Here is a 13,726-nt window from a genome sequence, read left to right on the forward strand (position 1 = left end):
GCCCTGCAAGGGGTCAGGGGCGCGCCGCTCGCTTCAGAGGGGCCGCTCGGCGGACGGGCGTCGTGCGAACGTCTACCCCGGCTGGCTGCAGAGGGAGCCTAGTGGAGCTAACAGGGGTCTGTCCCCTCCCCCACAGCAGATCCCGGGCCACCCTGAGGCTGGCAGGGACCAGAGCCGCAGCCCTCCCGCGTGGAAGACTTGCACCATAGAGATGTCCCGCCTGGGGCTAGCAGAGCTCACTTCCGGTTCCGGGCATGCGCGGGTGGGGGCGGGGAGTTGCCTGGGCCGCCGCCGTGCGTGGGCCCGGGCGGAAGGCGTGGCTGAGCGGCGGCCGGGCCGCCATGGCGAAGAGCAAGTTCGAGTACGTGCGGGACTTCGAGGCGGACGACACCTGCCTGCCCAACTGCTGGGTGGTCACCCGGCTGGACGGCCGCAACTTCCACCGGTGCGAGGGGCGGGGCGCTTGCGGGAGGGGCAGCCGCCCTCAGCCAATGGCAGCGCCGCGCCGACGCGTGAGCCAATGGCAGGGACGGGCGGTGGCAGGGGGCGGGTCTCCGGCCGGCCCCGGGCCCCGAGCGCGCGCTGGGCTCGAAGGGTCCCTTCGCGGGACGGGGGCGCGCGCAGCCCCTCGTTGCCATGGGGACAGGGGACTCCCGTGCCTCCCCCCCCCCCCCAGCCTGCTCCACGCCCCGCGATAGGAGCTGGGCCGCCAGCGCGCGGCAGCAAGGAGCCGTTACACGATTCCGTTGCAATCGGTTAACCGGCCAGCCGCCCCCCCCTCCCACCGGACGGGGGGCCCCGCCCCCGCGCAGGCAGGGGGCTGCTCTGCTCAGCGGGAGCGGCCTCCCCCCCTGGCTGGTTAGGGGGCGCGTGCGGGGACCTCAGGGCTCCCCGTTCCCCTTCTCCCTCCCTCTCGGGGCCCCCTCGCCCGCCCTGGCAGCGGAGCGGCCCCCTGCCCCCCCTCACGGAGCGCCCCTTGCTTCGGGCTCTATGGACGGGGCAGCTGTGGGGCAAGGCCCAGATGCTGGGGGGAAATACAAGAAGAAGAGCGAGGTGGATCAGATGCAAACAGGAAGATTTAAACCGGCCAGGTTTTGCCCACGCGTCTCCTTATTGAACATCCCTGTGTGCTAGAGCATCTGTGTCACCATCATAGGCCTCAGGGCAGCTGGGAGCCACTGCAGGAGGTGAGGAAATGCCATGACAGTTGCCTGGGTGCAAGGGAGGAGAGAGTGGAACTGCCATGATGGGAACATTTATTCCCTGGGTTGGACAGATGGGTTTTTTTTTTCCTGGACAGGTGTTTGTACTGTGCTCATTACCATCGGGTCTGAGGCCTGGTCTACTGCTAAAACTTAGCTCAGCTTAGCTACGTTGTTCAGGACTGTGACAATTTCATGCCCTAAGCACTGGTTGACCTGGTCGCCAGTGCAGATGCGGCAAAGTTGGCAGAAGGATTCTTTTACCTATGTAGCTGTTGTCTTAGGGCACGTCTGTAGAGTAGGGCTAAAGCAGAAATAAATTATGCAAGTTGAGCTACGTCAATTGTGTTGCTTCATCAAAATAGGTTATTTTGGCTTTGGACACTGCCTACACAGCAGGAAGTCTGAGAGAGTGCACTCCTCTGACTTCCCTTACTCCCTGTACAATGAGGGTTGCAAACAAATGGGCTGTGGGCAATGGGTTGAGTAGCCCTGCCTTAGAGGGATGGCTCAATGGAAGCCTGCAATATGGTGCTGCAGCAGCAAATCTGCCTTGTTGTAGTGCTGCTCTAGCATATGTAGTACAGATGTAGAGTAATAAGCAGCCTGACTCTATGTGTGTCGTGGGTTGTTTGTTTCCTCGTTCTGTCCCCAAACACAGAAATGTGTGCAATGGAATGACTTATTTTGGTAGTATGTGGGTTTGGGAGAGAGTAATGGTCATTTTCATAAGGGGACTTATGGAAAGGTTGGGCTGTGGGCTGCTCCCCCAGGCGGCTCAGGGTCAGATGAAGCACTTTTTTCCAAGGCTTATGGTCTCCGCAGGCTGCACCACTCAGCTGATAATACACAACTGACTCTTATTTTGTACAAATCCAGTGACGTGCTCAACTTGCTGATGTGACCCCTCCATTAGATAAAGTCTGAATGTGCTTTAGTAAAAAGGTGACATAATAGTGAAAAGCCCTTCACCTTCCATTGATTCTGTATAACACAGAGACACTGATTTAAAGACAGTTACATAGTTAATGTCTGATCTTGATGAGCAGGAGATTTTGGTGTATGTGGCTCAGAAGCAGGAAGATTTTCTCATAGTCTTTTGACAGGGAGAGGGAGTTCATTGACTTCAAACATCCCATCCATGCCAACAATGTTCTGAGGAAATAAATATGATGAAAACAAGTACTTAGATGTTTCTAAAGTAGTTTTTATTGGGATAATTTCCTTCTGGACCTCTCTTTTCTTTAAAGTTTTGCTGATCAGCATGGCTTCAGTAAGCCCAACGATGACCGTGCCCTCCATCTGATGACTAAGTGTGCCCAGACAGTAATGCAAGAGCTGGAGGATATTGTCATGGCTTATGGACAGAGTGATGAATACAGCTTTGTTTTTAAAAAGAAAAGTAACTGGTTTAAAAGAAGATCAAGGTAATTGCTTCTTTTGAGCTTACTAGTTTCCCAATGTTTAACAGTTCTTTTTGGGTACATCTATACAACAGCATTATTTCAAAATAACTTAGTCCGTGTCTACACAGCAGGCAGTTATTTCGAAATAATGTTGAAATATTGTCAAACTGGAGGACATCTTACTCTGACTCTTGTAACCCTCATTGTATGAGGAGTAAGGGAAGTCAGAGGAAGAGTGCTCTATTTTGAAATAAGCTACGCAATTGACATAGCTCAACTTGTGTAGCATATTTTGAGATAAGCCCTGCTGTGTAGATGCACCCTTTGAGAGCTGACATTTGCACCTATTATTTATCTGTCCCCTTACACATGTACAGATGCTACCTGTACATTTAGGTGGAAACTACATAATTCGCTCGTGTGTCCATATAGTTACATCTATCTCTAAAATTGTACAGGTGACTGCTGTACTTACCACCTAATTGGTTCCTGGAGAACCATTGTAAGTCGAACCCTTATTTCCCATAGGTGCAGTGATATAAATGGGGTTCCGTTCCTGGCCCACTTTGCCTTCTGGGAGTTGTAGTCCCCAGTTGTGCCAGGTGAAGTGGTGAGGCATGAGCTGCTCCCAGAGCCGCCGGGGCTGTGCCGGGTGGAAGCGCCCAGAGCCGGCCGGGGCTGTGCCGGGTGGAAGCGCCCAGAGCCGGCCGGGGCGGCGGGCAACTGGCTGACCCTGTGGCTCACTGTGCAGGTAGACTTGAGAGGCTGAGCCGGAGCAGGGCAGTCGTAAATGTGGGGAGTCGTAAGTTGGGGTCACCTGTAATTAGCTAAGGTGTATTTGATATTATGTTTCTGTGTATGATGTTTTTGAAACAAAGAAAAGCAAACAGCAAAAAGGGGAATAAAAGCCATCTTCTATAAAAGAAGTTTTTTTTAGTAACCTATCTCCTTTTCCAACCTCCATTGTTGAGTTCTTAATTTAATTCCACCAACCACTCAAAAAAGTGCTACCTGTCATTAGTGGTCCATAGAGCCATGGTATTAGAAGCACTGTGGTTCACCAGAAGCCTTACCACTGATACCTTTCTATCTGTAATTATTTGGGTATAGTTGTTTTAATGTCTAATGTATTCTCTGTTTCTCTTCTGTCTCTGTTGGCTTTGTGTTTGCAAGTAAGTTCATGACTCACGTCGTCTCCCAGTTTGCCTCCAGCTATGTTTTCTACTGGAAGGATTATTTTAAGGACCAGCCACTTCTGTATCCACCTGGATTTGATGGACGAGTTGTGTTATACCCTAGTAACCAGAATTTAAAGGATTATCTCAGCTGGAGACAAGCAGATTGTAAGTATCTTTAGATATCAGGAAAATGAGAACTGTTGATTTTTAGCATGACAACTTATAACAATCTCTAACCCCCTATTACCTGTGAACATATGCACACTCCGTAGTGAAAAAGCTGCTGGTGCATGGCAGAGGAACTGTAGTTTACTTGTTTAATAACATATCCTTAGAGCTGTTAAGATGCAGAAAAGTTGGTTGACATTCTTAGAAAGCAAATTATTTTACATTCTACAATACTCTTCCAAAAAGATTCCTATTTGTGTTTTTATTCCTCTTAACTTCCACTGGTACTTTCAGAAAGAGCAACATGTTGTCTGAGAAGTTACTCATTGTATGTGTTAATATTTGTATTGTTTTTACAAGCACATCCTTTAATAATGTGAGATCCATAGTTGATATCAGATTATCATCACTAAAATGCTGAAAACAAGCTCAATACCAGAAATTTTAGACTCCTCAGTTGAATTTTTTTTTTTAACTGAGAAGTGTAAATATTCAGATTCAGCAATATCGTGTTGGAAAATTACAGTAGTCAAATGACAAGTGTATGATTTTTCCATGCTAGATCAGGTCATTGTTGCAAGGCTAATCTCAAGACTGTGCCAGGGGTTCCAAACTCGGGGTCATGAGGTTATTACGTGGGGGGGTTGCAAGCTGCTAGCCTCCAATCCAAACCCCACTTTTCCTCCAGTATTTATAATTGTGTTTAAATATATTTAAAAGTGTCTTTTATGGGAGGAGGTCACACTCAGAGGCTATGTCTAGATTGCAGAGCTTTTCCGGGATACCTCTGGTATCCCGGAAAAATCTCTGCTGCATCCAAGGAACGCATCCGCTTTTTTGAAAAAAATTCAGAAAAGCGGTTGCATTTTTTTCAGCATCCCTGTAAACCTCATTTTACGATGAAGAAGGGATGTTCTGAAAGAGGGTTTTTTCCAAAATGTGGCCCAATGTAGACAGGTCAAATTTCAGAAAAGCCTCTTTCAGAAGTAAATTGGAAAAAGATACATAATTTGCGTGCTGCAAATTGCGTTCCTTTTTCCAATTTATGTTTGTAGTGTCGACCTAGCCAGAGGCTTGCTATGTGAAAGGGATGACTGGTACAAAAGTTTGAGAACTACTAGTCAGCACCTCTTGTTTCAGAGGAAGGTCAGCTCCATTGCCTTACAGCATTTTATAAATGGTAAATAAAGTGCAATATGTAGCTGTGAGGAATTCATCTTCTGGCCATTCCTGTGATCCACGATGTTAGAAAGCACGAGATCGGATTACAATGATTTTACATAACTACAATTAATACTAATGGCATTTTTAAAATCTAGCTGCAGGAATTTGTGGGAGTGAAAAAGCATTCTCTGAAAAGTTATCTATGTCTTTGATACCATTTTCTATTTCTACAGGCCACGTTAATAACCTCTATAATACAGTGTTTTGGATGCTTGTTCAGCGAAGTGGCTTGACACCAATGCAAGCACAAGAGAGATTACAGGTAGAAACTTCTTCTAAAGAATTGTCTTTTTAACATCAACTAGAAGGAGAGATTTTATTCCTAATAGTAAAAGGAACATATGCAGAACCAGAGATGTAAGAGTTCATCTGGTTAAGAAATAAGCTGATGTTCCTTCACACTGGGAAACGGCAGAGCCGGGTGCCAGCAGAGTCAGGAGCATTTAACCGTGTAACCAGTGAAATTTTAATCACTGACGCTGTTACTATTTTAAAATCTTTTTTACATCCCTATGCGGAACTCAGTTCCCAAGTAGTTCCAATTATGCAGCCCTATGCTGCCATGTCTTGCTTATGTGTTCACAGTATGCCAGTTCATCTCTTCCCAATATATGCTTGTTTTTTTCTGGAGATGGTGTTGGTTTTGGATTTCTGTTTTACTGAGTTGTAAAGACCTTAACCTGACTGGCAAAGAATTTACTTTAATAAGAATCCAAACAGCATTTTATTTTCATAATTAATGGGCTCAAATACTTGATGTATATATTAAATGTTACCGACTTCAAAAGAGATGTGGCATGGGTGTAAGACTGAGACACAGCAATTCCTGAAGTCTAATCCCACCTCTAACAGTGATTCAATATGTAGTCTTAGGCACATCACTTTCTCTCCTTCTCCATGCCTTTACAGAATGGTGTGCTCCCTTCTTTCATTGTATACAAATATAAAAATCAAGCACACACAGACCTCTTTGCTTAGCTGTCCCCATTCTGCCATAGGGAATAGTGCTTTCTTACTTTGTGGAGATAGTGTGTGGATGACAAGTTAATAAAGTTGTTGGAAGATTTAAAAACTCCTGTATACGTGGTGGTGTTGTTAGGGATGTTAAATTTAGATTAATTAACTAATAGAATAGTCAATGGGATTTCCATTGACTATTCAATTAGTCTATAAGGGCGCCTCTGCCTTTGAAGTCTCGCAGGGAGCATGAGAGCAGGGAGCTCTCCCTGTGAGGCTTCTGCTTTTGAAATGTACAAGAGCCCCACTGGGCTTGTACCTTTCAAAAGTAGAATCGCGGTTGTGCCGAGACTACTTCAGACCCTGCTCGCACCATTTCCCACTGTGCCTCTACCTCCCCTGCCCCCTGCAGAGACCGTGCTGTGAAGAACCGGCTTTTAAACTGGCTCCCCTCAGCACCAGCTCTTGCTGCCCCCCTTCCTCCGACCTTGCTACCTCTCTCTAATAGAGGCAGCGGGGGGGAGGGGAGGGGAGGGAGGAGAGAGCGATTAGTCACATCATAAGTTGACTAGTCGCTTACATCCCTAGTTGCTGTTATTAATTACTTACATGCAGCATTTGCCCCTCTTGTTTCTAAGCTATAGAAAGGACAGTTGTAAATAAATGTAGGTTTTAAGGTACACGTATTGTTTTCTTTCTCTCAATTTCAGGGAACTTTGGCTGGGGACAAGAATGAGATTTTATTTTCTGAATTCAACATTAACTACAACAATGAGCCCTTGATGTACAGGAAAGGAACTGTGCTAATATGGCAGAAGGTAAAGGCATCTTGTTTGCATGCCTACTCCCCTACACTACTTACCATCTCTCATTCAATATAGACAGGTGGACTCCTGCTTCCAGTTGGCCTGTGATGTCAGTCTCCATTGTCCATGTGTTACATTTTCAAACAGGCACCTTTGTGTTTTCCTTCTGTTTGGGAGGAGCTCCCCATAAATATTGCAAATCTGCCTCATTCTCCTTCAGTTCCCTCCTTAAAACTCTCCTTTGCTATGGTGCCTCCAAAAATATTGACAACAATTTGGCTGTTGTTATGGGACCACTGCCTAGATGCTGGCCAATATTGTCTCATTGTTTTTGTACTCTCCCATCTGTCTGTAAGCATCTGTTGTCTCCTGTCTTGTTCTTAAATTGCAAGTTCTTTGGGGTTGTTTGCTGTTCATATAGCACCTAGCCCCAGGGGAGCCTGGTCTATGGCTGGCACTCCTAGGTGCTACAACTATATACATCATAAAAAGTTTTGTGCAGGTCACAAACCTCCACCCGCAATGTTTCTTATGGTTAAATGTCATGATCTCAATTTCTTGTGGCTGTGACAGTCTATATATTCTAGATTCTAAGGAAAAGGATGTGTGAACGATGGGTGTTAAAATGAGTAATAGTTCTTTTGAGGTGTTATGGTGTATCTGTGTCTAATTGAATACTATGAAAACTCATGTCTGAATTCTGACTCAAAATATCTGTATGACTGTTTATCCATAAATAGACTGATTATCAGCTATGAATATGCATATGTTTTATAGATTTCTTGGTAAACTTGAATTACTATTTCCCCCAGTTTGATATAGTATGATCCAGAAGAAAATACTTGGACTTATGTAAAGCTCAGTGCAGGCTTGGAACCTTAATGCTTCTGTCATGAATTAGAATTGTTGAGCTCATTGAACTCAATCATCATTTCCCTTTATTTGGATGAGGTGTTGCTGCATGATGCATACACAGAGTTATTGTTGACAGGGGAATGTCTTTAACTATAACTTGCAAATCTCTTCATTTGCGAGCTAGTCCAGTATCATTAGTTTCCCTGGCTCAACAAGGTTATAGGATTGATGCAGGACTGAAATTCTGTGGCCTAAATTATTCAGGGGATCAGCTCAGATAGTGTCTTCTAGTCTTAAAAGCTATTAGCATAGATGTGAAGTAGGTGTGTTTCTTCTTATAATGGCCTAGCTAATGTTGGTTGAAAGTCCAGCACAGTTATTTGCTCACTGTTCTTATTTGTTGTTACTTATAAAAAGAATGACTAATAACTAACTCCATTTTCTTTTGTGGCTGGCAATTTTTATGGCACTTTACCTAGTGAACTGAATTCATCTGAGAGTGTTCCATTTGTCTCCTTGTTTCTTGCACATCTTTCCTGGATAATATTAGACCTTTTGGGGGGCTTTATAGACACTTTTTCATACAAACTGATCTATTCCTTCCAAGTATTTGTAGGAGTTTTCTTCAGACCCAGAGATAACGACCAATTCTTTCTCTTCTTTTATTATCTAGTGAGCTAACATGCATGAACACTTTATCTTTGATAAAATAATTTAATTTGTGTATTTAAATGAATGCCTTATCATATAGTGTAATATACATCTAGGGAGGCTTGTCTTTTTAAGAGAATGTCATCTCAATGATTGGTTTAGAGTGAACAGCTCATGTACACCTTGCCATCTGAGTTTTTTATCTTGCTGAAACTACTCATGTGACAAGCTAAAAAAATGTCAGGTTTAGATACTGAATGAAAAATGCATCCTGAAACAATTACAGTGAAAATCATCAATATAGCATTAATTAGTAGCACTCTTCTAAGCTGATCCATTCAGTATCAAAGCCCTGTAAATGGACAATCTGCATAGCATGAGTTTAGGTTGAAAAAATTGTTTCAATATGACTTGAAATAGAGACAATGGATTTCAGGAAGGCAGATTTTGGTAAGCTCAGAGAGCTGGTAGGTAAGATCCCATCGGTAATCAAGACTAAGGGGAAAAACAACTGGAGAGTTGGAAGTTTTTCAAAGGGACGTTATAAAGGGTCCAAAAGCAAGCTATTCTGCTGCATAGGAAAGATAGAAAGTATGGCAAAAGACCACCTTGGCTTAACCAGGAGATCTTGCATGATCTAAAAATAAAAAAAGAGTCATAAAAAGTGGAAACTAGGACAAGTTACAAAGGATGAATATAAGAGAACAATACAGGTATGCAGGGACAAGATTGGAAAGGCAAAGGCACAAAACGAGCTCAAACTAGCTATGGACATAAAGGGTAACAAGAAGACTTTCTATAAATATATTAGAAGCAAGAGGAAGACCAAAGACAGGGTAGGCTCATTGCTCAGTGAGGAAGGAAACACAGTACCCAGAAATTTGGAAATGGCAAAGGTGTTTAATGACTTCTTTGTTTCGGTCTTCACCAAGAAGTCTGATGATGAAGGAATGCCTGATGTAGCGAATGTTAGTGAGAATGGGGTAGGTTTAGAAGATAAAATAAAAACATACAAGTTAAAAATCACTTAAAACAGTTAGATGTGTGCAGGTCACCAGGGCCTGATGAAATTAGGGTTGCCAGGTGTCCAGTATTGGTATTGCTCAACAACTTTGGTTCCTGGTTTGTTTGTTTTTTTTCTCACCCAGTTTTTTCCCCGCCATGTTCGGTATTTTTTGTGAAACTGTCTGGGAACCCTAGATAAAATGCATCCTAGAATACTCAAGGAGCTGATAGAGGAGGTATCTGAGTCTTTAGCTATCATATTTGAAAAATCATGGAAGACCGGAGAGATTCCAGAAGACTGGAAAAGGGCAAATATAGTGCCTATCTATAAAAATGGAAATAAACAACCCAGGAAACTACAGACCAGTCAGTTAACTTCTGTGCCAGGAAAGATAATGGAGCAAGTAATTAAGGAATTAATCTGCAAACACCTGGAAGATAATAAGGTGATAGGGAACAGCCAGTATGGATTTGTAAAGAACAAATCATGTCAAACCAATCTGATAGCTTTCTTTGATAAGATAACAAGTCTTGTGGATAAGGGAGAAGCGGTGAACGTGGTATACCTAGACTTTAGTAAGGCATTCGATACGGTCTCGCATGATCTTCTTATCTATAAACTAGGCAAATACAACTTAGATGGGGCTACTATAAGGTGGGTGCATAACTGGCTGGATAACCATTCTCAGAGAGTAGTTATTAACGGTTCACAATCCTGCTGGAAAGGCATAACAAGTGGAGTTCTACAGGGGTCTGTTTTGGGACCAGTTTTGTTCAATATCTTCATCAACTATTTAGATATCGGCATAGAGAGTACACTTATTGAGTTTGCAGATGATACCAAGCTGGGAGGGATTGCAACTGTTTTGGGGGATAGGATCAAGATTCAAAATGATCTGGACAAATTGGAGAAATGGCCTGAGGTAAATAGGATGAAGTTTAATAAGGATAAATACAAAGTGCTCCACTTAGGAAGGAACAATCAGTTTCACACATACAGAATGGGCAGCAACTGTCTAGGGAGGAGCACTGCAGGAAAGGATCTAGGAGGTCATAGTGGACCACAAGCTAAATATGAGCCAACAGTGTGATGCTATTGCAAAAAAAGCAAACATGATTCTGGGATACATTAACATGTATGTTGTAAGCAAGACACGAGAAGTCATTCTTCCGCTCTACTCTGCTCTGATTAGGCCTCAGCTGAGTATTGTGTCCAGTTCTGGGCACCACATTTCAAGAAAGATGTGGAGACATTGGAGAAGGTCCAGAGAAGAGCAACAAGAATGATTAAAGGTCTGGAGAAGATTACCTATGAAGGAAGGCTGAAAGAATTGGGTTTGTATAGTTTAGAAAGGGAAGACTGAAAGGGGACATGATGGCCGTTTTCAGGTATCTAAAAGGGTGTCACAAGGAGGAGCGAGAAAAATTGTTCTCCCTGGCTAGTGAGGATATGACAAGAAGCCGTGGGCTTAAACTGCAGTAAGGGAGGTTTAGGCTGGACATTAGGAAAAACTTCCTGTCAGGGTGATTAAACAATGGAATAAACTGCTTAGAGAGGTTGTGGAATCTCCATCTCTGGAGATATTTAAGAGCAGGTTAGATAGACATCTATCAGGGATAGTCTAGATGGTACTGGGTCCTGCCGTGGGGGGAGGGGACTGGACTCGATGACCTCTCGAGATTCCTTCCATTTCTACTGTTCTGTTTCTATGACTTATTTTTGGTACATGGGTGACCCCATATGTCTAGATTTGCAGGTTGTGATACAAAACTAAAACCTGTAATGAAGCAGAAGGGACAAAAGCAGAAGTGGGTCTTATTGTTAATATGTAAACAAGACAAAACCAACAATCTATGAAATCTTCAAAATCCTTTTATAAATATACTCATGTGTTCGTTATATTTGCAGGTTAACGAGGTCACTACCAAGAGAATAAAACTGCCAAAGGAAACTGAAGAGAAGGAAGTTGAAGTGACACGAACCAGGACTAGAACTGTCCCACTGCACTGTGACATCATTGGGGACCAGTTCTGGGAGGAGTATCCTGAAATCCTAGCTGATAGCTGACCTTCCCAGTTTGACTTCTAGCGCAAATAAGAATGAACAGCTTAATCTGCATGAGCTGCTGGGAAGTGAGGTGCGGCTGAGCTAATTTTATTTTGTAATTCAGCATCCACATTGAGCCATAATATCTTAGAAATGGTGTCCTTGCCTGTCATGCAGCTGTGTCTGCCTGCAGAAGCTAAAATCATGTAAGGGCAAGAACTTTTATAAAAATGACAGAATTAACCTTTGTAAATGCATATTTGCGTTGATTAAAAGAGCATCATGCATTTATGTAGCATCTTTCACATTAAAGTCACAGGGTGCTTTATAGGGTTACCTAAATCTATCTACTGTTTGGACCAATTCAAAACAGCAGGAAGATTTTCTTTAGCTTTGCTTTAGTCTCTGAAACAGACAAGGAAAGTTGGAATAGTGCTTTGAATTAAGCTCCAGATGAGGAAGCTTAGTTAACAAAATTCTCTAGAAGTCGACATCTCAGGCTCATACTGAACATACAACAAATTGCTGAGCTATTTTCTTTAACAAATTTTAATGGATTTTTCTCATGTGTAAATTACTTTTGTACTTTTTTTAAAGCTGCAGAAATGTAATTCTCCCCTTCTACTCCCATGTTTATTCTTCAGACTTTATTATCACTGTGAGTTTATTAGTGAAGGTCAAATGGCCAAATGTTGTAATAAAGCTCCCTATCACAGTAGGAGGTCATGCTCTCATTGTTATGCTAGCTGGGAAACCCTCTGGATCCTGCTGGCCAGGATTAGGGAAACCAGCAGCACAGAAAGAGAAAAGATTTTATTGCTTACAGTCGGCTTATGTTACTCATATTTGATCGATGACTGTTTCCGCTACAGGAAGAGGCAGAGATGAGTCATGGAGTGGCTAGTGGGAAATTACCAGGGTGTATGTGTACCTGAAGGAAGTTGGTGTCCTGACCTACACACAGGATTTGTGCTGATTTAACTGTTTTGGTTAGAGGAATATTTAAGTAGAAATTAGTATAGTCCCTAGTGTGGACACAATTATACCAGTATACTTAGGGGAATAAGCTATACATGTGCTTATATCAGAGTGCTGATGTACAAGAATCCACACTAGAAACAGTCCCATTTTACCTCTACTGGTTTCAAGATGATTTTACCTCTACTGGTTTAACCGGTCAGAGACAAGATAGGGACATTGTATCTTGTATTGAACCAACTGCCATTGGTGAAAGAGACAAGCTTTTAAGCTTACACACAACCCTTTAGATCTGGTAAAACGGTGTTGACTAGTGCTTGGTAAGGGATTGTTCATGCTTCCCAGGCTAGGGCTGGGCCCAGACAATGAAAGCAAGGAGCAACTCCAGTAACTAACGAAGGTTGACACTCATTATTGTGACTCATAATTAACATTCAAGCCACTTCTCTTCTCCTTTCCCCAAGATGGGAGCTAATTTACCCCAGTACAATGTTTTTTTAAAACTATTTATTCAAATACTTGTTTGGAAAGCTCTAATAAAAGTTTAGAGTCAAAATGTCTTACTACTGTGGCCATTTCCCTCTGTCCCCACAGCTTTTAATGTGATAGGTCTAGGCCTAAAGAAAATTATACAGTCAAGCCAGCTGGATACGGTAATAAGCACTTAAAAGATAGTGTATATGATCTCATTTTCTTAATGTGTAGTATGGATACATGATCATCAAGCAACTAATAGGAAATGGGAGACTTGGGGATTGTGGGGTAGGCAGCACATCTTTTATTCTGAATCATTATATCAACATTATTTAGAGACTTCTAGCATCTGTGAGCTCTCCTGCACCTTTTTTTGGTCTTTGATATAAACTCTGTTGCATTCCAGTGTCTCTCATGTCAGTATCCAGCAAGGAGGTGCTGGAGGGCTCTTTTCATATGATGGTTTGATCTTGAACAAAAGATAGTACCATTTAGATTTTTCACTCTGGAATAAAGGGGAAAGATAATTTGTTGAGAATGTGGTTCCAGTCGATAATGCTTATCATCCACATGTAGCTTCAGAGCACTTTATACTCAAGGCTGCCAATGCAGGGAAAGAGGGCAGCTGTGCTGTGGCCTGGCAACTTAAAAAGGCCCATGGCTGTGGGCTGCTGCCCCAGCTAGGGTGACAGCAGTCATGGCTTGAGTCCCAAGTCCTTAAATTGCTGGTGAAGCCTTATGTGATGTGGTCTGGTGGATACAGAGGGGTGGTGCT

The 13,726-nt window shown here is 43.1% G+C and overlaps 1 protein-coding gene across 2 annotated transcripts; it reads left to right on the forward strand.

The window, feature by feature from the left end:
* Position 1: 1 nt before the first annotated feature.
* THG1L (tRNA-histidine guanylyltransferase 1 like) lies at positions 2-13,037 on the forward strand. Of its 2 annotated transcripts, XM_075900629.1 has the most exons (6): positions 2-445; positions 2,453-2,629; positions 3,782-3,951; positions 5,352-5,440; positions 6,846-6,953; positions 11,362-13,037. In XM_075900629.1, the coding sequence occupies exons 1-6, from the start codon at positions 255-257 to the stop codon at positions 11,518-11,520; spliced, it is 894 nt and encodes a 297-aa protein (XP_075756744.1). In that variant the 5' UTR covers positions 2-254; the 3' UTR covers positions 11,521-13,037. The 2 variants fall into 2 exon arrangements, with proteins under 2 accessions (XP_075756744.1, XP_025034827.1); XM_025179042.2 differs by lacking the exon at positions 2-445 and having other exon boundaries at positions 2,491-2,629; positions 3,786-3,951.
* The last annotated feature ends 689 nt before the right edge of the window (positions 13,038-13,726 follow it).

Source organism: Pelodiscus sinensis, chromosome 17 (genome assembly GCF_049634645.1).
Source record: "Pelodiscus sinensis isolate JC-2024 chromosome 17, ASM4963464v1, whole genome shotgun sequence".
In the NCBI taxonomy this organism is placed as follows: Eukaryota; Metazoa; Chordata; order Testudines; family Trionychidae; genus Pelodiscus; species Pelodiscus sinensis.